The 26,325-nt window shown below is 42.1% G+C and overlaps 1 protein-coding gene across 1 annotated transcript in view; it reads left to right on the top strand.

Moving 5' to 3' along the window:
• The window catches only part of LOC133633975 (AMP deaminase 3-like), a 49,805-nt gene extending 31,422 nt beyond the window's left edge, over nucleotides 1–18,383 (top strand). The window contains exons 6-17 of the mRNA XM_062026836.1: nucleotides 1,429–1,594; nucleotides 1,692–1,911; nucleotides 1,986–2,115; nucleotides 2,247–2,441; nucleotides 2,512–2,643; nucleotides 6,387–6,550; nucleotides 9,648–9,774; nucleotides 9,906–10,069; nucleotides 11,123–11,243; nucleotides 12,853–13,026; nucleotides 13,110–13,220; nucleotides 17,989–18,383. Of these exons, the coding sequence (XP_061882820.1) occupies nucleotides 1,429–1,594; nucleotides 1,692–1,911; nucleotides 1,986–2,115; nucleotides 2,247–2,441; nucleotides 2,512–2,643; nucleotides 6,387–6,550; nucleotides 9,648–9,774; nucleotides 9,906–10,069; nucleotides 11,123–11,243; nucleotides 12,853–13,026; nucleotides 13,110–13,220; nucleotides 17,989–18,162 (1,878 nt within the window). The 3' untranslated portion in view covers nucleotides 18,163–18,383. The remainder of the gene's footprint in view (nucleotides 1–1,428; nucleotides 1,595–1,691; nucleotides 1,912–1,985; nucleotides 2,116–2,246; nucleotides 2,442–2,511; nucleotides 2,644–6,386; nucleotides 6,551–9,647; nucleotides 9,775–9,905; nucleotides 10,070–11,122; nucleotides 11,244–12,852; nucleotides 13,027–13,109; nucleotides 13,221–17,988) is intronic.
• Nucleotides 18,384–26,325: the final 7,942 nt, after the last annotated feature.

Genomic DNA, 26,325 nt, shown 5'->3' with positions numbered 1-26,325 from the left:
GTTCTATCAAAATTTTGAAGTACAGCATTTACTTGGGTGTTCCAACAGGACAATGACCCCAAACACACGTCAAAAGTGGTTAAGGAATGGCTAAATCCCGCTAAAATTAAGGTTTTAGAATGGCCTTCCCAAAGTCCTGACTTAAACGTGTGGACAATGCTAAAGAAACAAGTCCATGTTAGAAAACCAACAAATTTAGCTGAACTGCACCAATTTTGTCAAGAGGAGAGGTCAAAAATTCGACCAGAAGCTTGCCAGAAGCTTGTGGATGGCTACCAAAAGTGCCTTATTGCAGTGAAACTTGCCAAGGGACATGTAACCAAATATTAACATTGCTGTATGTATACTTTTGACCCAGCAGATTTGGTCACATTTTCAGTAGACCCATAATAAATTCATAAAAGAACCAAACTTCATGAATGTTTTTTGTGACCGACAAGTATGTGCTCCAATCACTCTCACAAAAAAATAAGAGTTGTAGAAATTATTGGAAACTCAAGACAGCTATAACATTATGCTCTTTACAAGTGTATGTAAACTTTTGATCGCGACTGTGTATATATATATATGTATATATATATATATATATATATATATATATATATATATATATATATATATATATATATATATATATATGTATATATATATATGTATATATATATATATATATATATATATATATATATATATATATATATATATATATATATATACACTACCGTTCAAAAGTTTGGGGCCACCCAAACAATTTTGTGGAATAGCCTTCATTTCTAAGAACAAGAATAGACTGTCGAGTTTCAGATGGAAGTTCTCTTTTTCTGGTCATTTTGAGCGTTAAACTGACCCCACAAATGTGATGCTCCAGAAACTCAATATGCTCAAAGGAAGGTCAGTTTTGTAGCTTCTGTAACGAGCTAAACTGTTTTCCGATGTGTGAACATGATTGCACAAGGGTTTTCTAATCATCAATTAGCCTTCTGAGGCAATGAGCAAACACATTGTACCATTAGAACACTGGAGTGATAGTTGCTGGAAATGGGCCTCTATACACCTATGTAGATATTGCACCAAAAACCAGACATTTGCAGCTAGAATAGTCATTTACCACATTAGCAATGTATAGAGTGTATTTTTAAAGGCCCCCCAGTCAAAAAATTTGGACACCCCTTAGACCGTAGTAAGTGAAGAGCAAACTGGCAAGAGAACACTGCAATTAAAGTTAATACACAATAAACGAACAAGCGATGTAACAATATCAACATAATATTTAAATAGTTACCTAAATTGAATACAATCGTTTCAGCGTAATAAGGTCTAAAACGCTTGTATATTTCTGATACTGACACTAACCATGGCATTGATGCTGTCAATATTTGGAACCCTTCTCTCCCAGATATGGCGTGACTTTTTTTTTGATGGTTGCAGATCACAGTTGAGGATTATGAACAAGCAGCCAAGAGCCTCCTAAAAGCTCTTTTCATCAGAGAGAAGTACTCGCGGCTGGCCTACCACCGCTTTCCCAGGACCATTGCCTGCTTCCTCCGCAACACTGAGGGGGCCAAGTGGCGAGAAGAGGATGAGGTCCTTCCAGGTGGGAGCATTGTTAACCAACAGGGTTAAGTATTACTGGACAAGGTTTCTGTCCTATGACTGATTGTTTTCATCTCCTTCCATTTCTTGTTCTGTAGACATCTGGCCTTTCCCTCATGAGGGCGAAGACCCATATTCAATGGAAGGCCTTCCCGAGAACCTCAACTATGAGCTGCAGATGAAGGATGGCATTGTTCATGTTTACGACAATGCAGAGGACCTTAAACAACAGCAGCCTCACAGACTCCCTTACCCGGACTTGGAGACCTTTGCCATCGACCTGAGCCATGTCTTGGCCATGATTGCTGATGGCCCAACGTAAATACACCAACTGAGCCATGAAGCACACCAGTTAAAACGTCTGTAAAGGTCTGTGCATTAATCCTTTGCAGGAAGACCTACTGTCATAGACGTTTGAACTTCTTGGCCTCCAAGTTCTACCTTCATGAAATGTTAAATGAAATGGCCGAGCTGAAGGAGCTGAAGCGTGTTCCACACAGAGACTTCTACAATGTCAGAAAGGTTGGTTGGTGTTTCACTGAAGCTGAGCTGTGGAGCTAAAAGGTCTTGTCACCAAATCATAGGTTATTTGCAATATTTGAGCCCTTAGTGTTGCTAAAACCAATTCAAAACCAGTTTCTATCAAACAAAAGGTGGACACACACATACACGCTGCCGCCTGCATGAACCAGAAGCACTTGTTGAAGTTCATCAAGACCACTTCCCAGACTGAGAAGGACCGAGTGGTCCTGGAGAAGGGCGGCCAGAAGATGACACTGAAGCAAGTCTTCAACCACCTCCACATGGACCCCTATGACCTCACAGTGGACTCGCTGGACGTGCACGCTGTGAGAGTGTAAACATTTTCAAAGCAACTGTATAATCAGGGTGACACTCACTTACCTTTGACCCTTGCAGGGCAGGCAAACGTTTCACCGCTTTGACAAGTTCAACTCCAAGTACAACCCTGTAGGAGCAAGCGAACTGCGGGAGATTTACCTGAAATCCGACAACTACATCGGAGGAGACTACTTTGCTCGGCTCATCAAGGTGTGTCCACTTTTAGCAGGCTCGACCTCAGCCCGAAACACGACAATTACATTTATGACCTTACATGTACGGGTGTCCTAAATTGATACTGATATCGGTCCGATATCAGCAAAGAACAAGTTATGGGATTATATGGGCTTTCATGTAAGAGTGCAACAATTTGTCGACCAACAATACAATTTGTGACAGTCAATACTCACGGTTCCAATATCAGTATCGGAATCGGATAAAATTTGTGACCAACAAATTAATTTGTCGACAATAATCGGAGACGTCATCACTCATGTTTTTTCCAAATGGAAAACGAGTCAGCACGGCCACTCGCAACGACATGTTAGGTGAAAACATGAACGGATTGGGACCATTTCACACTAATCTTGTTAAGGACATGAATACCTTGCCCATTTTGCAAAGCGGACTTTGTTTTTAATGGCAGTACATCTGTGATATGGGGGCATTCAAAGCGAAGGCATGAAGTCGGGAGGATGCGATCTCAACTGGGTAAAACTGTTACCTTGTTATCAGTGGCCTAGTGGTTAGAGTGTCCGCCCTGAGATCGGTAGGTTGTGAGTTCCAACCCCGGCCGAGTCATACCAAAGACTATAAAAATGGGACCCATTACCTCCCTGCTTGGCACTCAGCATCAAGGGTTGGAATTGGGGGTTAAATCACCAAAAATGATTCCCGGGCGCGGCCACCGCTGCTGCTCACTGCTCCGCTCACCTCCCAGGGGGTGAACAAGGGGAGAATGCAGAGGACAAATTTCACCACACCTAGTGTGTGTGTGACAATCATTGGTACTTTAACTTTTTAACTTTAACTTGATAGCTAGCTAGTGCGAGACGAAGTTGTGTGAAGAGTAAATGTAATTATCATTTTAGCCAAACGTCCGCCAACTAAACTTTGTCTAAGGTCATGTCCACACGAACACAGATACTTACTAAACGCATACTTATCTCTGCGTTTAGGCCTCTTGTCCACATGTAGACGCATACTTTTGTGTTTCAAAATGCAGACTTTTACAAACGCTGGCCAAAGTGTAGAGATCCAAAATTCTCCGCTCCGTATGCGTGTTCATGGCACAAACGGAGACTTGTGATAACGTCACGGTAGTGCGCTGTCATTTCCAAGCTCAACAACACTGCCTTGCCGCCTTAAAACACACTATAAGAGGACTTAATGTATGTTTGAACGTGAACATGCTGCTATTTTCACTCAACATTAATAAATGATAAATAATGGTAAATGGGTTATACTTGTATAGCGCTTTTCTACCTTCAAGGTACTCAAAGCGCTTTGACAGTATTTCCACATTCACCCATTCACACACACATTCACACACTGATGGAGGGAGCTGCCATGCAAGGCGCTACCAGCACCCATCAGGGGCAAGGGTGAAGTGTCTTGCCCAAGGACACAACGGACGTGACTAGGATGGTAGAAGGTGGGGATTGAACCCCAGTAACCAGCAACCCTCCGATTGCTGGCACGGCCACTCTACCAACTTCGCCACGCCGTCGTAATAAAAAAAGACACATCAAAATGGACTTTGCGACACTCCCGTCGGCACTAATGACAGTCAGCTGTTTTGGATACGATCGCTGTGGAACCTCCACCTGATGGAACAACTTTGACAAGGAAGACTTTGTGCTCTGTGTCATGAGAAAGATGCAAGATTATCTTATGTTTTTAGTCCTTGTTTAACGACAAATGATGAAGTTAACTTGCTTTGCATTTTTGTAGATGGAGCCGGGCGCCACCTTGCTCACGCGTAAAAAGAGACCAAGAAACTAAAAAAAATATAATGTAGCTGTTGAAGTCGCTTCCTAGCGGTCCCACTGTCAGACACAGGAGCCCAGAGTGCAGGTTTTAACAAAGTTTTAATAATCATGTTTTCACAAAGTTCTCTCTCCAGCAGAACATGACATTTCAGTCACGTCTGTATCCTCTCTCTCCTCCTGCTCCCAGCCGCTTACTGTTAAAGACAACAGATGATTAGATTTACCACCTGTGAAATCTAATCACCTGCCAGCTGTGTCTCGCCGTCAGCACTGCCACGCCCCCGTCTGATGGTCCTCTGTCCTCAGCACCATGGACAGGCAGCGCTGGCCACATCTCCCTCCACAGTAGCGTCCTCCTTGTAGTGTGTACTGATGTTAAAGGCAATATACACTTCATTACACATGTACTATATCACTATATCCATGATTAAATGCTTTATAATTCCCTTAAACATGCAAAATGGTTTCCTTCGCTCGTTAGTGCGTGCTGATTTTACAAATAATGTACACTTTACTGCACATGATGTAATACATCACCATATTACTGAACACGTTATAATTCTATAAGTGTTGGCATTCACTCTTTAATAATGTTCCCAGGGATTTGTGTACGTGCAGGCAGGTTTTAAAGATAATGTACATGTCATTGTACGTCTAAAGTCGATCAAAATAAACATAATAGGAGGTGTAATGCCGCCAAGTCAGCTATTGGTGCTTTTTTCAGGCTTCTGATTGGACAAAATGTGCATGACAGTATGTGTTTGTGTGGAGACATAGACACCTCAATCACATACATAGGCGAACATTAGGCACCATGGTGCCGATATCATACAAGAATAAATACACAATCTGTTAGATAGCTAAAATGTTCAAAATAAATCGAGTCTATTAGACTGCTAAAAATGCCAGGAGTTAATCAATAATACACCTGTGTGCACATCATAACAAAATGTTTCTTTTAGAGGAAGTTAGATGGATAGCTTTGGTGTTTATTGTTTGTTTTATTGTCTTTACTGTTTGTTTTTGAATGTACAAAACAACTCTTATTTTTTTGTGATAGAGTGATTGGAGCACATACTTGGTCACAAAAAACATTCATGAAGTTTGGTTCTTTTATGAATTTATTATGGGTCTACTGAAAATGTGACCAAATCTGCTGAGTCAAAAGTATACATACAGCAATGTTAATATTTGGTTACATGTCCCTTGGCAAGTTTCACTGCAATAAGATGCTTTTAGTAGCCATCCACAAGCTTCTGGCAAGCTTCTGCTTGAATTTTTGACCACTCCTTTTGACAAAATTGGTGCAGTTAAGCTAAATGTGTTGGTTTTCTGACATGGACTTGTTTCTTCAGCATTGTCCACATGTTTAAGTCAGGACTTTGGGAAGGCCATTCTAGAACATTCATTATAGCCTGATTTAGCCATTCCTTTACCACTTTTGACGTGTGTTTGGGGTCATTGTCCTGTTGGAACATCCAACTGCGCCCAAGACCCAACCTCCGGGGTGATGATTTTAGGTTGTCCTGAAGAATTTGGAGGTAATCCTCCTTTTTTATTGTCCCATTTAAAGCACCAGTTCCAATGGCAGCAAAACAGGCCCAGAGCATAATACTACCACCACCATGCTTGACGGTGGGAATGGTGTTCCTGGGATTAAAGGCCTCACCTTTTCTCCTCCAAACATATTGCTGGGTATTGTGGCCAAACAGCTCAAGTTTTGTTTAATTAACAATAAGAGTTGTAGAAAGTATTGGAACCTAAATACAGCCATGACATTATTTTCTTTACAAGTGTATGTAAACTTTTGATCGTGACTGTATGTATGGATTGTGCTGATAGTGTATCGGCCAATACTCACGGCTACAATATTAGTATTGTATCGGAAGTTGTATCGGGACACCAGTACTTAGATGGTCATTTGAAAAGTTCATGTGAATTTATGTCATTTATGTTCTTTAGGAAGTAGCCAAAGACCTGGAGGAGAGCAAGTACCAACACGCTGAGCCTCGGCTGTCAATTTACGGACGCTCCACCAGCGAGTGGGAAAGACTCGCCAGCTGGTTCATCCAGCACAAAGTTCACTCCCCCAACATGAGATGGATGATCCAGATCCCACGAATCTAGTGAGCGCTCGGGGAAGAAAGATCAATCGCTTTGTGACAAAATTCTAGCACAGTAGGAGGGCTGTTCGATTCTGGACAGGAAAATTAGTTTTACGATTTCCTTAAAAGTGGTCCTATAAGTCAACTTATCCAACTCATGTTTATGTTTGAAACGTTCTACCTGATGTGGTCGTGCCGCATTATGAGGTTGGTGTGTTTTGAACTTACCCCTGCCATCATTTATATTGAACCCCCTAAATTTTGGGTAAAAAAAACTTTACAAGATTTCTTGGAGATATTTTGTCACACCTTAGAAAGTCAACGTGTGGCAACTTGCCGATTGTCCGGTAGGAATCAGCCGCTCCTGCTCAGTATCACTGGCAGCTTTTTATCAAAAATGGCAGCCAAATCTTCAGATTGTAAGAATTGGAAGCATCAGGAAGTTTTTTTTTGCTTTCTCTCTCGCCACTTCACAGACAGCTAGACTCACACTAATATCCAATATCCAAATCTTTTTTTACTGTTTGCTGATAACCATTAGCGCTTAACCTGTTAAAGGGGGCGTGTTTTCTATTCAGCTCTGAGTAAGGATGGTTACTGAATTCTGTACCGATGTCTTTCGATATCTTTGTTCCCCGTGTCGTCACGTTCTGTTTCAGATTTGGCACCGAGTCAAACACTTGGCGGGCAAACAGACGTATTCGTAGCAGACTGCCTATAGGTAATATTGCAGTTATTCATGTCCACAACGCAAGCATACCTGATACAAAGCCATCTAAAGTAAGGCTCCACTTTTCAAAATGTGCTCGCTTATTCTAATTTAGATTGGACCGTAGATGGTGAAATCCCTAAATTTCTTGCAATAGCTTATTGAGAAATGTTGTTCTCAAACTGTTTGACAATTTGCTCACGCATTTGTTCACAAAGTGGTGACCCTCGCCCCATCCTTGTTTGTGAATGACTGAGCATTTCATTGAGGCTACTTTTATACCCAATCATGGCACCCACCTGTTCCCAATTAGCCTGTTCACCTTTGGGATGTTCCAAATAAGTGTTTGATGAGCATTCTTCAACTTTATCAGTATTTTTTGCCACTTGTGCCCACTTTTTTGAAACATGTTGCAGGCATCAGATTGCAAATAAACTAATATTTGCAAAAAATAACAAAGTTTACCAGTTTGAACATTAGGAAATCTTGTCTTTGCAGTGTATTTAATTGAATTTAGGTTAAAAAATGATTTGCAAATCATTGTATTCTGTTTTTATTTCCGATTTACACAACGTCCCAACTTCACTGGTTTTGGGTTTTGTACATGCTACTGATTGTGATTTCAAAGCCTCCATATCTGGCCATCAAAACTACAACTAGGATACACGTTACAATCAAACAGCTGGCGTGTGATAAGTACAATACTTACAATTTAAAAAAAACACTTTGTAGGGCTCAACAAAAGACAAGACTGGCACATTCAACTTAATGGCAAAGACTACTTTCTGACTACACATCTAGGACAAACTGAAATTAATGCATTCTTGCAAGTGATACTCAGAAGTGTAAGAAAACAAAATATAACAACTCAACAGCACAGTTATCATCATCGGCTCACTGTTAAATGTTATATAATACATATATATAACTTTCTTATACTATTAAACAAATTAACATTGGTTACCACATGAAAACACACAAATAAAATAAATACAACATTTGTACTGTTGATTACCCAGGAATTGGTCCCATACTGGTTTAAATGTGAAAGGTACCCATCCTTAGGTTTGATAATGGCGTGGGCTGAACCTGATATTCACTCCTCCTGTGAGCTGGTCAGTAGGTACTTTAGAACCAGGGCAGCAGAGCCAACTTGCCCTGGCTGACGAGGCTCGATGGGGGTTGGGGAGAGCAAGGAGGAAGTGTCAGCCATCACGCTCGCTACAGTGCAGCGTCGGTTAAAATGGCAACGTGATGCAGCTCGTTAAGCAAAATCAAATAATTGCTTTCTTTAGAAATGAAATTGATCGTTAGTGTGAATCGAGATCAAAATTTGATATTTTTGTGCAGCCCCATGCAGCAGTACCATATTTTTCGGATTAGAAATCGCAGTTTTTTTTCATAGTTTGGCCGGGGGTGCGACTTATACTCTAGAGCGATTTATGTGTGAAATTATTAACACATTACCGTAAAATATCAAATAATATTATTTATCTCATTCACGTAAGAGACTAGGCGTATATCAGCGATCATCACACACACACACGTCAACCAATAAAAATTTGGCAGGGGCGGGCCATGGCAGAAGTGCATTGTGAAAAAAAAGATGCTACCTGCTACTACTTCCGTACCTATGAAAATTGATCATTTCAACATTGGCGGTAACTTATAAAAACTGAGAAGAGCTGAACAAAAATGGCACCGAAAAGGAAATCATATACTGCAGGTTACAAGCTAGAAGTAGTGAAATATGAAGCAGAAAGAAAGTTTGGAGTAAGCGAGAAACTTGTAAGGGACTGGCGAAAAATTTCCCCCAAAAATGCAACTTATACTCTAGTGCAGTGGTTCTTAACCTGGGTTCGATCGAACCCTAGGGGTTCGGTGAGTTGGCCTCAGGGGTTCGGCGGAGGTCAAAACACACCCGACTCATCGTGTAAATAAAAACTTCTCCCTATCGGCGTATTATGTATACGGCAACCACAGAAGTCACACTGATTTGCAGGTGTGTCATTTGTTGTGAGTTCATGCTCTGTGTTGGTTTTGTTCTTTGAAAAAGGGGATGTTCATGCACGGTTCATTTTGTGCACCAGTAAAAAAAACATATAACTTTGTCTTGAATTTGAAATAAAAAACATTAGATTTTTCACTAAAGAAGGGTTCGGTGAATGCGCATATGAAACGGGTGGGGTTCGGTACCTCCAACAAGGTTAAGAACCACTGCTCATACATGTTTTTTTCCTTCTTTATTATGCATTTTCGGTCGGTGCGATTTATACTCCGGAGCGATTTATACTCCGGAGCGATTTATAATCCGAAAAATACGGTATATTTTACAGTCTTCAATTGCAGGATATTAACATTACACATTTGTGGTTGAGCACCAAGATGAGCTATTCTTTTGTCTTGCAGTGACATTTTCAAGTCAAAGAAGTTGATACCACACTTTGCCAAGATGCTGCAGAACATTTTCCTACCAATTTTTGAGGCCACAGTCAACCCACAGAAACACCCCGCACTTCATGTTTTTTTAAAATACGTAAGTTCGCTGCAACAAGCTGGGTGGCCCGTCCAACCAATCAGTGGTATTCAGTTCTTTGCGGGAAAGATGTGGCAGCGTCTCACACCCTAATTAGTAGGAATTAAGTTTGTCTTTATCTGGCTCCCCAGGTGACAGGATTTGACAGCGTGGATGACGAGTCCAAACACAGCGACCACTTATTCTCTTACAAGAGTCCAAAGCCTGAGTCATGGACCGCAGACGACAACCCTCCGTACACCTACTACTTGTTCTACATGTACGCCAACATCATGGTGCTCAACAACCTGCGCAAGTAAGTCCTTTTGTGAAATCTATCTGCATGAACAAGAACCACCAGGAAAGGTGTCCAAGCATGAGAATCCTTTAGAACAGGGGTGTCAAACGTACGGCCTGCGGGCCGGATCAGAGTTTTCTAAGTATAAAAATGAGACAACATTTTTAAATGACAGAAACTGCTGTTCTGAATGTGTCCACTAGATGTCGCAATAGCAATTCTTTGTATCTTTGTAGATGATGCTACATATGTAAAAAAAAAACATAGACCACATGATGTTAGTGCACAAGTCAAGGAAAACACAAACTACATAAATAACATCCTGTAATTTGATTTTGATATACTTTTTTTTATCTTAATAGATTGAAAATTAACATCAATGAGTTGATTGATGAACATTATTACAGAATTTATTCAGAAAATATCAATAACGACAAATATAGATAGAATACTATTAACCGCAACATGTAAGTGTAAAAAAACCCCAACAACATTCTTTTTTTTTACATTTTCAGAATGTGATTGTTCTATTTTTAAACAAAGAAAACAATCATGAAGTTGTCTGTATTTTTAAGTTATCGTGCCGTGATTTTACCAGTCCGGCCCACTTGGAAGTAGATTTTTCTCCATGTGGCCCCTGATCTAAAATGAGTTTGACACCCCTGTTCCATATCATAAGTCACGCCTCTCACCTGGATATCAGAAGGCTGAGGACATAATTCGACGAGTTGGTCAAAGTTGGCATCCAGTTTAGACCCAGAAATGCCGAGAAAGACACAAAAAGTTGCTTGGTCTGCGTTTGGTTCAGACAGTATAAATAACGACCAATAAAGATAGAATACTGTTAACCCTTGTAAGTGTAAAACAACAACATTATGATTTGTACTTTTTCAGAATGTGCTTGTTCTATTTTTAAACTAAAAAAACAATCATGAAGTTGTCTTTATTTTTAAGTTATCGTGCCGTGATTTTACCAGTCCGGCCCACTTGGGAATAGATTTTTCTCCATGTGGCCGCCGATTTGACACCCCTGCTTTAGAATATTTTCCGCGGGTCTCTTTCCCATCCCAGAGAGCGTGGACTGAACACCTTCCAGTTCCGCCCTCACTGTGGCGAGGCCGGCTCCATCACTCACCTGGTCTCTGCCTTCCTAACAGCAGACAACATCTCCCACGGCCTCAACCTCAAAAAGGTGAAGCTGCATCTAAAATGCAACGCAATAACATTTTCTTGTCCCGAAGATTGAGTCTCATACATTGGTGTTAAGATTCCTACATGGGTGGATGCTGCATGAGAACAAGAGGGGCGGTTAATCATTTTGAAATGCAGTCTGCTGGAAATTATGGAAAGTGCCACTTTACCTAGCAAATGAAGCTGTGGTCAAAGCTGGAATTGCCACAAAACACATTTTAAGATATTCGACCCTCTACTAGCATCTGGCGGCTAAATTTGTCACATTTCATGTGTCAGGTAAACCACGATGAATGGGGCCATATGAATTCCCTTCCTATCGTACAGCGCAGGAGTCATAGCTAACAATATCATATTCTCTACTGCTCGCTAGTGTTACCATATCTGAGTTACTGTGTAGAAATCCATCCATCCATTTTCTACCGCTTGTCCCTTTTGGGGTTGCGGGGGGTCGCTGGAGCCTATCTCAGCTGCATTCGGGCGGTAGGCAGGGTACACCCTGGACAAGTCGCCACCTCATCGCAGACTGTGTAGAAATATGGGGAAATAACTACAAAAGTACACTTCATTCACTAACGGTGTTACAAAAAAAGATCAGTTAGAATAATACATAATGTCGGATATAGAGAACATACAAACCCTTTATTTATTGAATCAAAAATACTGAAATTCCACGACATAGTGAATTTGCAAACAGCTAAAATTATGCACAAAGCAAACTATAACCTGCTACCCAAGAATATACAACAATTTTTCTCAAAAAAAGAGGAGAAATATAATCTTAGAGAAAAACGTAATTTTAAACATTTGTATGCACGTACAACACTTAAGACCTTCAGTATATCAGTATGTGGAATTAAATTATGGACTGGATTAAGCAAAGCAATCAAACAATGTACTAAAATGATCCACATCAAGAAACTCTTCAAACTTAAAGTGTTTACAAAGTACAAAGAAGAAGAACCATGACAAACATTCTCAATTTATTTCATCCATTCATTCTTAAAGTAATCTTACTTATCTCATCATATGAAATATGACTTACTTCCCCAATTATTATTATTAAATTATTACTATTATTTATTTATTTATTTTTATTGTGATTACTTACGGAGTTTATTGTGAATAAATTGTGAACAGGAAGTGAACAAAAAGTTTTAGCAACTGTTATGTAAATAAAAGGGGTAGGATTAAATAAGCTCTGCTTCTTCCTACTCCTTTCGAACATCTTGAGAAGAGAAACTGGAAATTATGATGTATCATGTTGTATGCTTGCATGTTCGAAATAAACTCAAACTCAACTCAACTCAACTCAACAAAAGTGCCAGTGAAAAGTCAGGGCTTGAGAACCCTTTTCCACCCATACTGTCTTGACAAAAGGGAGGACTAAATAAACTCTGCAGAAATCAAATGTAAACATGTGAAATTCCTTAATTTAACATGTTAAATCATGTCCGACACAAACAATTACCATTCCCACCATACCCAAAAAAAAAAATAACTGTGATGTTACACACCTCATAGAAACCTGCCTTGACACATGGGATCCACTTTGGCATCAATTTGTTCTCTGTTGTTGCCCCTTATTACTTTGCTACTAAATCCATCAGAGTCCAGTGCTGCAGTACCTCTACTACCTGGCCCAGGTCCCTATCGCCATGTCGCCACTGAGCAACAACAGCCTGTTCCTGCAGTATTCCAAAAACCCACTGAGGGAGTTCCTTCAGAAAGGTCTGTGTGTGTCGCTGTCCACTGACGACCCCATGCAGTTCCACTACACCAAGGTCAGACCCCCGGACCAACAAAACACCGCAGCCTGAAATAAAAACTTCAAAGACAAATTGAAGTTGTTATCAAACCTCAACAGGAAGCCTTGATGGAGGAGTACGCCATCGCAGCTCAGCTGTGGAAACTCAGCACCTGTGATTTGTGTGAGATCGCCAGAAACAGCGTGCTGCAGAGCGGCCTGTCCCACCAGGTGAGCCACGGCCGTCGTAGACTATTATTCACGCTTAACATTTCGGGCAAGAATGGATTCAAATAAAAAGCACAGCAAACATAGTGCACAACGTAACAAAACATTACTTCAGGTATTGTATGCCGTAATTTTTGCAGAATTCATCATTTGATCCAAATTTTTGCCAAGAGCTTCGTGCAACGTGTGACGTTATAGCTCGGTTGGAAGAGTGGCCATGCCAGCAACTTGAGGGTTCCAGATTCGATCCTCGCTTTCGCCATCCTAGTCACTGCCGTTGTGTCCTTGGGCAAGACACTTTACCCACCTCCTCCCAGTGCCACCCACATTGGTTTAAATGTAACTTAGATATTGGGTTTCACTATGTAAAAGCGCTTTGAGTCACTAGAGAAAAGCGCTATATAAATATACTTCGCTCGCGCAACATCTCAAGTATCATTCAGCCTACTATTGCGCGAAACAAACTAATACGTTTGTCGGCGTATAATTCCACAGAATGGAGTGCCCAAACGAAATGTGTTAATAATTATACATTGTGTGAGTGTAACTCTGTTTGTACCGCATTTTCCGGACTATAAGGCGCTCAAAACTCGACAAGTGCGCCTTATAACCCGGTGCGCCTAATGTACGGAATAATTCTGTTTTTTCTAACCGACCTCAAAGTAATTTTATTTGGTACATGATGTAATGATAAATGTGACCAGTAGATGGCAGTCACACATAACAGATACGTGTAGACTGCAATATGACTCAAGTAAACAACACTCAACATGTTATGTGTTCCATTGAAAATATAGAACATTACACAAAATCTATCAAAATGTTTTAGTATGACATTGGTAAGCTATGAAGCCGCACCGCTTGAAGGATTGTCGGTGCATTAAACGTACGAGAATTATGATGGTGTGTGTATAAGGTAAAACATATAATCTGGCATTTTGTTTCGCAATATTATGCAGCAGCAACTTTACTTACCTTCTGATACCTGCTGATCTGTATTTGGGATCTCATAAATCCTGAAAAAAAACATGTGTCCACCTTCGTAGTCCGTGACGACGCCGTAGTCGATAAGCTTATTTTTTTTCTCTATCTTCTTGTTATGTGACATTCATCCTCCGCTGTTGCCATTTCTAATATAAAGTAGTGTAAAGTTCTTACTTAAATCTGTCAGTAAACTCCCCATGAAAGTGCTAAAACATACCGGTATAGTGAGTCTACATTATTCACCCAAGGAACTTTAGTTATTAGAGAGTTCCAGTCGGACGGTTTTTCGCGGGACACATTTCCTGTGCTGTTGTGAGGAGATGCTGCTCCGTTATTGATTTAAGTAAAGTCTGCATGTCATTAAAACAGTTAGCTCCATTTTTGGACTCCCGTCCTTGCACGCTACACCGCTACAACAAAGATGACGGGGAGAAGACGCTGCTGAAGGTGAGCCACGTAAATAAGACCGCCCACAAAACGGCGCGCCCGGAAGCGACTGTCAGAAAGCGGCTTGAAGATGATCTGTAAAACATAATCTATGCAACATTTTGATCAAAGAACCACCATTACATGTTATGTAGACCACAAGGAAGTGTTTCACATTTAGAAAAAAAAATAAAAATAATATGAATCCTATATTACCGTGCGCCTTTTATATGAAAAAATATAGAAAATAGACCATTCATTGGCAGTGCCCCTTACAATCTGGTCCTGGTACTGAATTTGGTACTTTTATAGGTACTGATCAAAGTCCAAGTTACGTGAAATCAAACAATATTTTTGGATACCTTTGCTGCACGTGACTTTACATCCGGTTGCAGACTCGGCAACGGCTAAAACATTTGCTAAGCTAAACGGTGTATTCCTAGCAGACTGCCACTAGGGAATGGGCAATTTTCCATGTAAACAAACAGGGGAGAAAACAACCAATAGTATGGCTCCACTTTTCAAAAAGTGCTGGCTCTATACTAATTTACATTGGACATGCCATATACATGTTACGGATTAGCATTAGCGATTTTACATGGCGATTTCAAAACTTCCAAATTTGGTAAAGAAAACTTGGTGTGCCATAGATACAAACGGTGCAAAAACGCAAGCGAATATCATGGGCAAATAGATAGCAGCAAGACCGTCAAGAAAGCTAAACATGCTAAAAACACAAATCTATAGACAATTAAAAATATATATGGCCAATACAATACACATTCTTGGTAATGCATTATACATGTCCAGTAGAGGGTGGTGTTGTCAAGTAAATCTGATAGGATACATAATGACATTTCTTGTCAATGAATTGCACAGGTCAAGTGTAAACAGTTAACTTAATGGCAAAGACCATTTTCTGACTATGGCAACACACTTAGGACAAACTGAAATGAATTGCAAATGTAACTCAGAATTGTAAGGAAACTAAATATAGAAACTAGACAACACAATTATCATATTGCTGACTGGTAAAAACAAAAACAAAAAAAAAGAATATTAAACAAATTGACATTTATTACCACATAAAAATGAACACACAAAAGTACCAAAAATTGGTATCGTTGAGTATCGATTTGCACATACATGGAATTGGTACCCATCCCTATGCATAATGTGTCTTTATCACAAAACGTGCCTGTGTTAGTCTGCTCTACAGTAAACTCTCCACTCAGGAGTCATTCTCTCCCCTCTATGATGTCATCATTAGTGGTCACTGTAGTTCTTTGCTAACGAACACAGTTACACCACAAGTACCGTATTTTTCAGAGTATAAGTCGCTCTGGAGTATAAGTCGCACCGGCCGAAAATGCATAATAAAGAAGGGAAAAAACATATATACTGTAGGTCGCACTGGAGTATAAGTCGCATTTTTGGGGTAAATTTATTTGTTAAAACCCAACACCAAGAATAGACATTTGAAAGGCAATTTAAAATAAATAAAGAATAGTGAACAACAGGCTGAATAAGTGTACGTTATATGACGCATAAATAACCAACTGAGAACGTGCCTGGTATGTTAACGTAACATATTATGGTAAGAGTCATTCAAATAACTATAACATATAGAACATGCTATACGTTTACCAAACAATCTGTCACTCCTAATTGCTAAATCCGAGGAAATCTTATACGTCTAGTCTCTTATGTGAATGAGCTAAATAATATTATTTGATATTTTACGGTAATGTGTTAATAATTTCACACATAAGTCGCTCCCGAGTATAAGTCGCACCACCGGCCAAACTATGAAAAAAACTGCGACTTATAGTCCGAAAAATACCGTAGATCTACTTTGTATTAAGTATGACTACAAAAAAGACATCATGGCACCAAAGAAATAATCCCATCACTTTGATACAGAGGGTGAAAAGCACTATTTAATTGGAGAAAGTCATCAAATACACTTAAAGTGACTTTTATTCATCATGTACAGTATATGTATTTTACACTGTTTCATTCTTGCAAACTAGTGTTGTCTCTATATTAATGTTTTGGTACCGGTACCAAAATGTATTTTGATACTTTTCAGTACTTTTCTAAATAAAGGGGACCACACAAAATGGCATTATTGGCTTTATTTTAACAAAAGATCTTAGGGTACATTAAACATATATTTCTTATTGCAATTTAGTCCTTAAATAAAATAGTGAACATACGAGACAACTTGTCTTTTATTAGTAAGTAAACAAACAAAGGCTCCTAATTTAGCTGCTGACATATGCAGTAACATATTGTGTCATTTTCCTTTCTATTATCTTGTCAAAATTAGTGGTAAAAATTAACTATTAATCTACTTGTTCATTTACTGTTAATATCTGCTTACTTTCTCTTCTAACATGTTCCATCTACAGTTCTGCTAAAATGTAATAATCACTTATTCTTCTGTTGTTTGGATGCGTAACATTAGTTTTGGATGATACCACACATTTAGGTATCGATCAGATACCAAGTAGTTACAGGATCATACATTGGTCATATTCAAAGTCCTCATGTGTACAAGGATGCATTTCCTGAGTTTATAAACAAAATATACATTTTAAATAAACAAAAAAAGATTTTGTAATGCTAGAAAATATCAATGTAATCATAGTAGTATCGACCAGATACACTTCTGTAATTGGTATCATTACAGTGGATGTCAGGTGTAGATCCACCAATGGCGTTTGTTTACATTTTGACGCCGGTGAGCTACGGTGTGTAGTGAAGCATATTTAGCTATTCCTCGTCCTGCAGGGATGATACTTGTAAGAAACTTACTTTATTTGTCGCCATGGAGGCGAGGATTAGTGATTTAGAAGTAGTTAAAACACTGCAGACTGCGGACGGACTTTATTGTTAGTTTTTAAGCCAGAATGCGTCCATTCTCCCTTTTCTGTCTACCACTGTGTCTGCTTGTAAGTACTCCGTGATTGTGCGCTGCCGAACATGCTCGTCTGCTCGTAAACTAGCAATGACACGACTGGGGAGCGGGGGGGTGGTGTGGACCGGTACTTTTTAGAGGGGGTATAGTACAGAATATGATTCATTAGTATAGCGGTACTATACAAATACCGGTATACCGTACAATCCCAATGCAAACTATAATTATTCTTTATAAAATGTGATTTGTGTTCATATTTTTGGGTGTCTAGAACAGATTAATTGAATTTATATTATTTTTTAATAATTGCCTCGGTTTCGTACGATTCCGTTACTAACTGCCACTGGACCGTACACAACGAATGAACGCTTAACATGGGAGGAATATGATAATATTATATATCAGTTCTGTTCATATGTGTTCCTGTCCCACTTTTAGGAGAAGCAACACTTCCTGGGCTCCAACTACCTGCAGGACGGCCCCGAGGGCAACGACATTCGACGCACAAACGTGGCACAAATCCGCTTGGCCTATCGGCACGAGACGCTGTGCAACGAGCTCAGTTTTTTAGTGGACGCCGTTAAAGCGGACGCCATCAGTCCAGCAGAGTGACAGGATTCAGCAACACATTGTTTTCTAGTTCTTTTCATATTTTCTTACGGATCTTGTTCCTTCTCGTCTGGGGTGGGTTGCATATCCCGTGAATGGAATTGTTGGCACTACCTTTCAATGAAGTGGACATGGATTTTCTATTTTATACTTGAGCACGAATGTCAGCACAATGTGTCCATCTGGATTGTATTTACGAGTGTTCAAATAAACACGAAGCTTTCACACACTTTTTACACAAAATTGATGTTTATTTTTACAATTTCAGATGTAAGATATTTTTCTAGATTTATTATATATATAACCAATATATATAATAATCAAACAATAATATCAAACAAGGGAATTGCGTGTGTGAACTAGATCCAAAAGTGCGTGTGTACTAGATCCAAAAGTGTGTGTGTGAGGCTATGTGTGTGATTAGCTGTAGTGTGTTACCGTAATGTTGAACGAGAGGAGGGACAAGGCAGAGCTCGGAGATCCGTGATACGTGCGAGTGGTCCGGGGGCTAGAGAGAGAAGCGTCAAGGTCCGTGTCCATGCGAGAGGTCGAGACCCAAGGGGGCAGCCAGAGAACCAGAGAGGACCAACGAGGAAGACGAGACGCACAGTTCGCCACGAAGGAACGGGGATTTGGGTGCCAATAGAAGATTACGTTCTGGCACCCGATAGCAGACACACAGTCAATTTGAACAATCCCTCTGGGACCACCCTAATTTTGATAGATTTCACCACCGGGGGTGCAAATGAGACATTCTCTATTAGATGCAATGGTTTTCCGTATTGGGACCCTGATTTATGTCCTACCTTGTTCACCGGTCCTCATATGGAAGGTACTTTTCCTTGTTGGTGTCTCAAGAAGGGTAGAAATACAAGAACACACACACACACACGCTACTACGACTACTACGGGGGATTAATGAACCTTCATGAAAGTGACAATCATCAACAATAAAAATCCTACGATACCCTGTTTGTGGACAAGGAAAGACACAGCCAAAGACAAATGTTCAATCCCTTTAATAACGATATTAATAACATATTCCACAGGTGCTGCTATCAAAAATCTCCTTCCAGTCTGCACACTACCAATACTAAGCTAAAACAGCCAATGAGGGCACCCTTGGTGAAGTCACATTTCACTTGGCAACAGACACTGCCTTTTAAAGGCACACACTCATGCACTCTTCTTTCATGAAACATCTCTCAACCGCATACACCAGATACATGAAAGTAACAAAAAAAATAGCACATTAATTACTGTCCTTAGTAAATAATCATAGCTATTAAGGAATAATTCCGTGAGTAAATCAATGACTTTTTGGGGAAAGTAACGAGCAACTGTAATTAATTACTCTATTAAAGTGATTTTCCTAACACTGGTGTCTAAACTTTTGACTGGTTTTGTAAATGAAAAATTGGTGAAAATATTTTACAAGAAATTATTTGTTTTAAAGATGTGTGATAATAAGACACTGTAACCACTTTAATCATTCCTGTATTTACTCCTATAACTACTGCCTGTCATGACTGGGTCTGTGGCGTGGTTTGCTCTCCCGTGGTGCAAATGAATTGGACCATACGTGGCGTGCAGGTGAGGACATGTTTAATCTTTTAACTCAAACAAAAAGGTACAAACAAAAGGCGCGCACAAATGCGGAAGTAGAAAACTAGACTATGAAACAAAAGACATGCACGTGGGCACAAAACTATGAACAATAAACAAAACTTACTTGGCATGAGATGAAACAAGAACTATGGTAAACAGGTGCCGAGCATAAATGTGTGGAGAAGAATGTGATGTCGCCAGGCCGAACAACAGAAACAGAAAAGCTTATATAGTGACATGATAAGTGAAAACAGGTGCGTGACTAACCGTGAACAGGTGCGTGACATGATAATGTGAACCAGGTGAAACTAATGGTTGCTATGGTGACAAACAAAACCAGGAAGTGAAACCAGGAACTAAGGAAGTGTCCAAAAAACAAAACAGCACATGGCCAAACAAAAACATGAACACAGACATGACAGAAACCCCCCCCTTACGGACAGATCCCAGATGTCCAAAAACAAAAAACAGGATCAAGAGTCATGGGAGGGGGGGGGGGGGACATGGCGGTGGGTCGCCAGACCAGGTGTCCCCGAATCCACCGGGGCAGGATCAGGTGGCGGCGACGCGTAGACCGCCGCTGAACCTGACGAGGTGGGCGACCTGGGAATGGCCACATTCGTGGCAGACGAGGAGGTCGGCGCACCTGGCGTGGCAGACGCCCATGGAATGGCCACATCCTTGGCCGACGAGGAGGTGGGCGCGTTGTCGTGGCAGGCGGCGAAGCTTGGCGTGGTGCGTCAGGCGGCGAAGCTTGGCGTGGGGAGTCTTTGTCTTGGCATGGGTGGTCTTGGCCTTGGCGGTCTTGGTCTTGGCAGCGTGGGTCATGGTCTTGGCAGCGTGGGTCTTGGTCTTGGTCTTGGCATGGTTGGTCTTGGACTTGGACTTGGCGTGGTTGGTCTTGGACTTGGTCTTGGTGTGGCGGTGCTTGGACTTGGTCTTGGTTTGGGGGTGCTTGGTTTTGGCGTGGATCTTGGTCTTGGCGTGGATCTTGGTCTTGGCGTGGGTCTTGGTCTTGGCGGGGGTCTTGGTCTTGGTCTTGGCGGGGGTCTTGGTCTTGGTCTTGGCGGGGGTCTTGGTCTTGGTCTTGGCGGGGGTCTTGGTCTTGGACTTGGCGTGGTTGGTCTTGGACTTGGCGTGGTTGGTCTTGGTCTTGGCGTGGTTGGTCTTGGTCTTGGCGTGGTTGGTCTTGGCGTGGTTGGTCTTGGCGTGGCGGTGCTTGGACTTGGTCTTGGTGTGGCGGTGCTTGGTTTTGTCGTGGAGCTGCGACTGGCGGCACTGGGCATCGTGGAGCTGCGACTGGCGGCACTGGGCGTCGTGGAGCTGCGACTGGCGGCACTGGGCGTCGTGGAGCTGCGACTGGCGGCACTGGGCGTCGTGGAGCTGCGACTGGCGGCACTTGGCGTCGTGGAGCTGCGACTGGCGGCACTTGGCGTCGTGGAGCTGCGACTGGCGGCACTTGGCGTCGTGAAGCTGCGACTGGCGGCACTTGGCGTCGTGAAGCTGCGACTGGCGGCGCTTGGCGTCGTGAAGCTGCGACTGGCGGCGCTTGGCGTCGTGAAGCTGCGACTGGCGGCGCTTGGCGTCGTGAAGCTGCGACTGGCGGCGCTTGGCGTCGTGAAGCTGCGACTGGCGGCGCTTGGCGTCGTGAAGCTGCGACTGGCGGCGCTTGGCGTGGAGCAGGTACTGGCGGCGCTTGGCGTGGAGCAGGTACTGGTGGCGCTTGGCGTGGAGCAGGTACTGGTGGCGCTTGGCGTGGAGCAGGTACTGGTGGCGCTTGGCGTGGAGCAGGTACTGGTGGCGCTTGGCGTGGAGCATGTACTGGTGGCGCTTGGCGTGGAGCTGGGCGTGGAGCAGGTGGATCTTGGTATGGTCGAAAAACTGGTGGTGGCGGCCGTGCTGGTGGCTGTGGCTTGGCAGGTCGAAAGACAGGTGGTGGGGGTCGTGCTGGAGGCTGTGGCTTGGCGTGACGAAAGACTGGTGGTGGGGGTCGTGCTGGTGGCTGTGGCTTGGCAGGTCGAAAGACAGGTGGTGGGGGTCGTGCTGGTGGCTGTGGCTTGGCGTGACGAAGCTGACCCGCCCCACCTGAACAATTCCCAGCCCTAGCCCCCCCCTCAAGGAGCGGATCCCAGACGCGCTCCCCGCGGTCTGGAACCGTCTTTTGGGGTGGGTGGAGGGAGGTCGGGAGGAGGGTAGAATCCTCCCCTCCAAACTGTCCAAAAAGTCTCTCTTTTTCTACCTGGGACTTTGTGAGTGAGACATTTTTTTTTTTGTGACATGGGCGTGACTTGAGTCCTGGGGGGCGGGTGATCAAAAGAAAAAGAATTCAGGAAAAAAAAATCTTGGTCAATGATGTCATCCTGGCTAAGCCGGGCAGGCTGTTGCCCATTTCCGCCCGGAGGGGGAGGAGCTTGCAGGAGCGCAGCGTGCTGTCCGCTCACCTTCCCTGACGTCCTCGGTCTGGAGCGCCGCTTCCGGGACAGGGATGACGTGCCAACGTCCCCGGGCCAAACGGAGCTGATCGGCACCAGTTTGCCGGTCGGACTCTGTCATGACTGGGTCTGTGGCGTGGTTTGCTCTCCCGTGGTGCAAATGAATTGGACCATACGTGGCGTGCAGGTGAGGACATGTTTAATCTTTTAACTCAAACAAAAAGGTACAAACAAAAGGCGCGCACAAATGCGGAAGTAGAAAACTAGACTATGAAACAAAAGACATGCACGTGGGCACAAAACTATGAACAATAAACAAAACTTACTTGGCATGAGATGAAACAAGAACTATGGTAAACAGGTGCCGAGCATAAATGTGTGGAGAAGAATGTGATGTCGCCAGGCCGAACAACAGAAACAGAAAAGCTTATATAGTGACATGATAAGTGAAAACAGGTACGTGACTAACCGTGAACAGGTGCGTGACATGATAATGTGAACCAGGTGAAACTAATGGTTGCTATGGTGACAAACAAAACCAGGAAGTGAAACCAGGAACTAAGGAAGTGTCCAAAAAACAAAACAGCACATGGCCAAACAAAAACATGAACACAGACATGACACTGCCTCCGCTCTAATAGATGCCACGTTTGTCGCCAAATAGTACAAATAGACTGTGGATTATACAGTGCATTTGGAAAAAAAATCACAGCGCTTCACTTTTTACACATTTTGTTATGTTACAGCCTTATTCCGAAAAGGAATAAGTTCATTTTTGTCCTCAAAATTCTAGAGATAATAATACCCCATAATTACAATGTCCATCCATCCATTTTCTACCTAACCTTTTAGGGATGCGGGGGGTGCTGGAGCCTATCTCAGCTGCATTCGGGCGGAAGGCGGGGTACACCCTGGACAAGTCGCCACCTCATCACAGGGTCAACACAGATAGACAGACAACATTCACACTCACATTCACACACTAGGGCCAATTTAGTGTTGCCAATCAACCTATCCCCAGGTGCATGTTTTTGGAGGTGGGAGGAAGCCGGAGTACCCGGAGGAAACCCACGCAGTCACGGGGAGAACATGCAAACTCCATACAGAAAGACCCCGAGGCCAGGATTGAAACCCAGGACCTTCGTATTGTGAGGCACATGCACTAACCCCTGTCCCACCGTGCTGTCTTAATTACAATGTAAAAAGGTAGAATTTTTATTTTTATTTTTTAAATAAAAAAATAAAAAAATCACATGTACACAGCCTTTTGCTCAATACTTTGTTGATGCACCTTTGACAGAAATTACAGCCTCAAGTCTTTTTAAAGTTAAGTTAAAGTTAAAGTACCAATGATTGTCACACACACACTAGGTGTGGTGAAATTTGTCCTCTGCATTTGACCCATTCCCTTGATCACCCCCTGGGAGGTGAGGGGAGCAGTGGGCAGCAGCGTAGGCGCGCCCGGGAATCATTTTTGGTGATTTAACCCCCAATTCCAACCCTTGATGCTGAGTGCCAAGCAGGGAGGTAATGGGTCCCATTTTTATAGTTTTTGAATATGATGCCACAAGCTTGGCACACCTACTGTATATTTGGGCAGTTTTGCCCATTCCTCTTTGCAGAAACTCATAAGCGCCATCAGGTTGGATGGGAAGCGTTGGTTTTCATCCAGGATATCTCTGCAAATTACTGCCTTCATCTTTCCCTTTAGGTTCCTCCCACTGAAAAACATCCCCACATCATGATGCTGCCACCACCACCACGCTTTACGGGATGGTATTCACTCCAAAGAGTTCAATATTTGTCTCATCATACCAGAGAATTTTATTTCTCATGGTCTGAGAGTCTTTCAGGTGCATTTTGGCCTGAGGGACATTGTAAAATACAAATAAACAAGAAAACGCTATAATGTATATACACAATATATAAATAGATGATATCAGTATATGTAGAGGTAGAGAAAGTCGCTGGAAGCTACAGTACCGCACAAATCCAAGTCGCAAACTAGTGTTTGATGTATTTCCTCTGACAAATATGCCGTCTTTGCATCTTTTCCTCTCATCTCCATTTTTTTCTTTTCTTGACAGTCACGCCAAGGGTCGCGACTTCTGTGTGGCCACAAAGGGGCAAGTGAAATACAGTGGCGCTGTCATCGCTGCAGCCCGGCAGCCTGTGACAGTACCCGGAGACACACACACACACACACACACACACACACACACACACACACACACACACACACACACACACACACACACATTCTTAGAGTGTTAGTCACTTGGTCACAGCAGACGCCTTTGTCAAAATGTGTGTGTGTGGTTGAAGATGGAGGAGGAGGGATGGGATGAAAGTGTCGACTCGTGACATGTAGAATATCTATCAGCTACAGTGTCTCTCATAAGTAAGAACATTTTTGCAAGCATATTATTATTGTCTAAATAGCTGGCAAGACAAGTCAATAGCCACATATTTTGGTGTCTTGCATACAGTCAAGCACGGTGGTGGTACAGTAGCGTCATGCTTTGAGGGTGCATGAGTGCTGTCGGCACTGGGCAGCTGTGGTTCATTGAAAGAAAATGTGAATTACAGCCAGGGGCAGACTTGCCATTAGGCAAACACAGGTCTGGGGGTCCAGAGATTTCCAGGAGCTCCAAAATCCATCCATCCATCTTCAACCGCTTATCCGCGGAGCTCCAAAATGTCTGATTAAAAAATAAATAAATAAAAAATAAATAAATAAATAAATTCATCAATTTATCCATTTTCTACCGCTTGTCCCTTTTGGGGTCGCGGGGAGTGCTGGAGCCTATCTCAGCTGCATTAAGCTCCAAAATGTCTAAATAAAAAAATATTTTTTGTATTTTTTTTATAAAAACATTAATCCATCCATCCATTTTCTACCGCTTGTCCCTTTTGGGGTCTTTTTTTTCATTTAGAAAAGTTATAAAGAAAATGTCTTAGTTTTTGTGCTAGTGGCCTAGTGGTTAGAGCAGGGGTAGGGAACCTATGGCTCTGGAGCCAGATGTGGCTCTTTTGATGACTGCATCTGGCTCTCAGATAAATCTTAGCTGACATTGCTTAACACGATAAGTAATGAATAATTCCGCTGGTAATCACAGTCTTAAAAATAAAGTTCAAAATATAAAATATTCTCATGCATTTTAATCCATCCATCTGTTTTCTACCACACCTGTTCAAGAAGTTGCATTAATGGTATGAAGTATTTTAATTATTATTGGTAAGCTTCAGAATATCAATGTTATTAAAAAAGAATAAGAGACTTATCGTACTCATATCATATCATAAAATGTTGGTCTTACTTAAAAAATGCACGCATTTAGTTGTATTCAGTGTTAAAAAATATTATATGGCTCTCATGAAAATACATTTTAAAATATTTGGCTTTCATGGCTCTCTCAGCCAAAAAGGTTCCCGACCCCTGAGTTAGAGTGTCGGTGGGTCGTGAGTTCCAACCCCGGCCGAGTCATACCAAAGACTATAAAAATGGGACCCATTACCTCCCTGCTTGGCACTCAGCATCAAGGGTTGGAATTGGGGGTTAAATCACCAAAAATGATTCCCGGGCGTGGCCACCGCTGCTGCCCACTGCTCCCCTCACCTCCCAGGGGGTGAACAAGGGGATGGGTCAAATGCAGAGGACAAATTTCACCACACCTAGTGTGTGTGTGACAATCATTGGTACTTTAAAGGACTACTGAAACCCACTACTACCGACCACGCAGTCTGATAGTTTATATATCAATGATGAAATCTTAACATTGCAACACATGCCAATACGGCCGGGTTAACTTATAAAGTGCAGTTTTAAATTTCCCGGGAAACTTCCGGTTGAAAACGTCTATGTATGATGACGTTTGCGCGTGATGTCAATCGTTGAAACGGAAGTATTCGGACACATTGTATCCCAATACAAACAGCTCTGTTTTCATCGCAAAATTCCACAGTATTCTGGACATCTGTGTTGGTGAATCTTTTGCAATTTGTTTAATGAACAATGAAGACTGCAAATAAGAAAGCTGTAGGTGGGATCGGTGTATTAGCGGCTGGCTGCAGCAACACAACCAGAAGGACTTTGAGTTGGATAGCAGACGTGCTATCCGACGCT

This window comes from Entelurus aequoreus, linkage group LG18 (genome assembly GCF_033978785.1).
Source record: "Entelurus aequoreus isolate RoL-2023_Sb linkage group LG18, RoL_Eaeq_v1.1, whole genome shotgun sequence".
Lineage (NCBI taxonomy): Eukaryota > Metazoa > Chordata > Actinopteri > Syngnathiformes > Syngnathidae > Entelurus > Entelurus aequoreus.
This window is presented reverse-complemented; position numbering and strand designations above follow the sequence as displayed.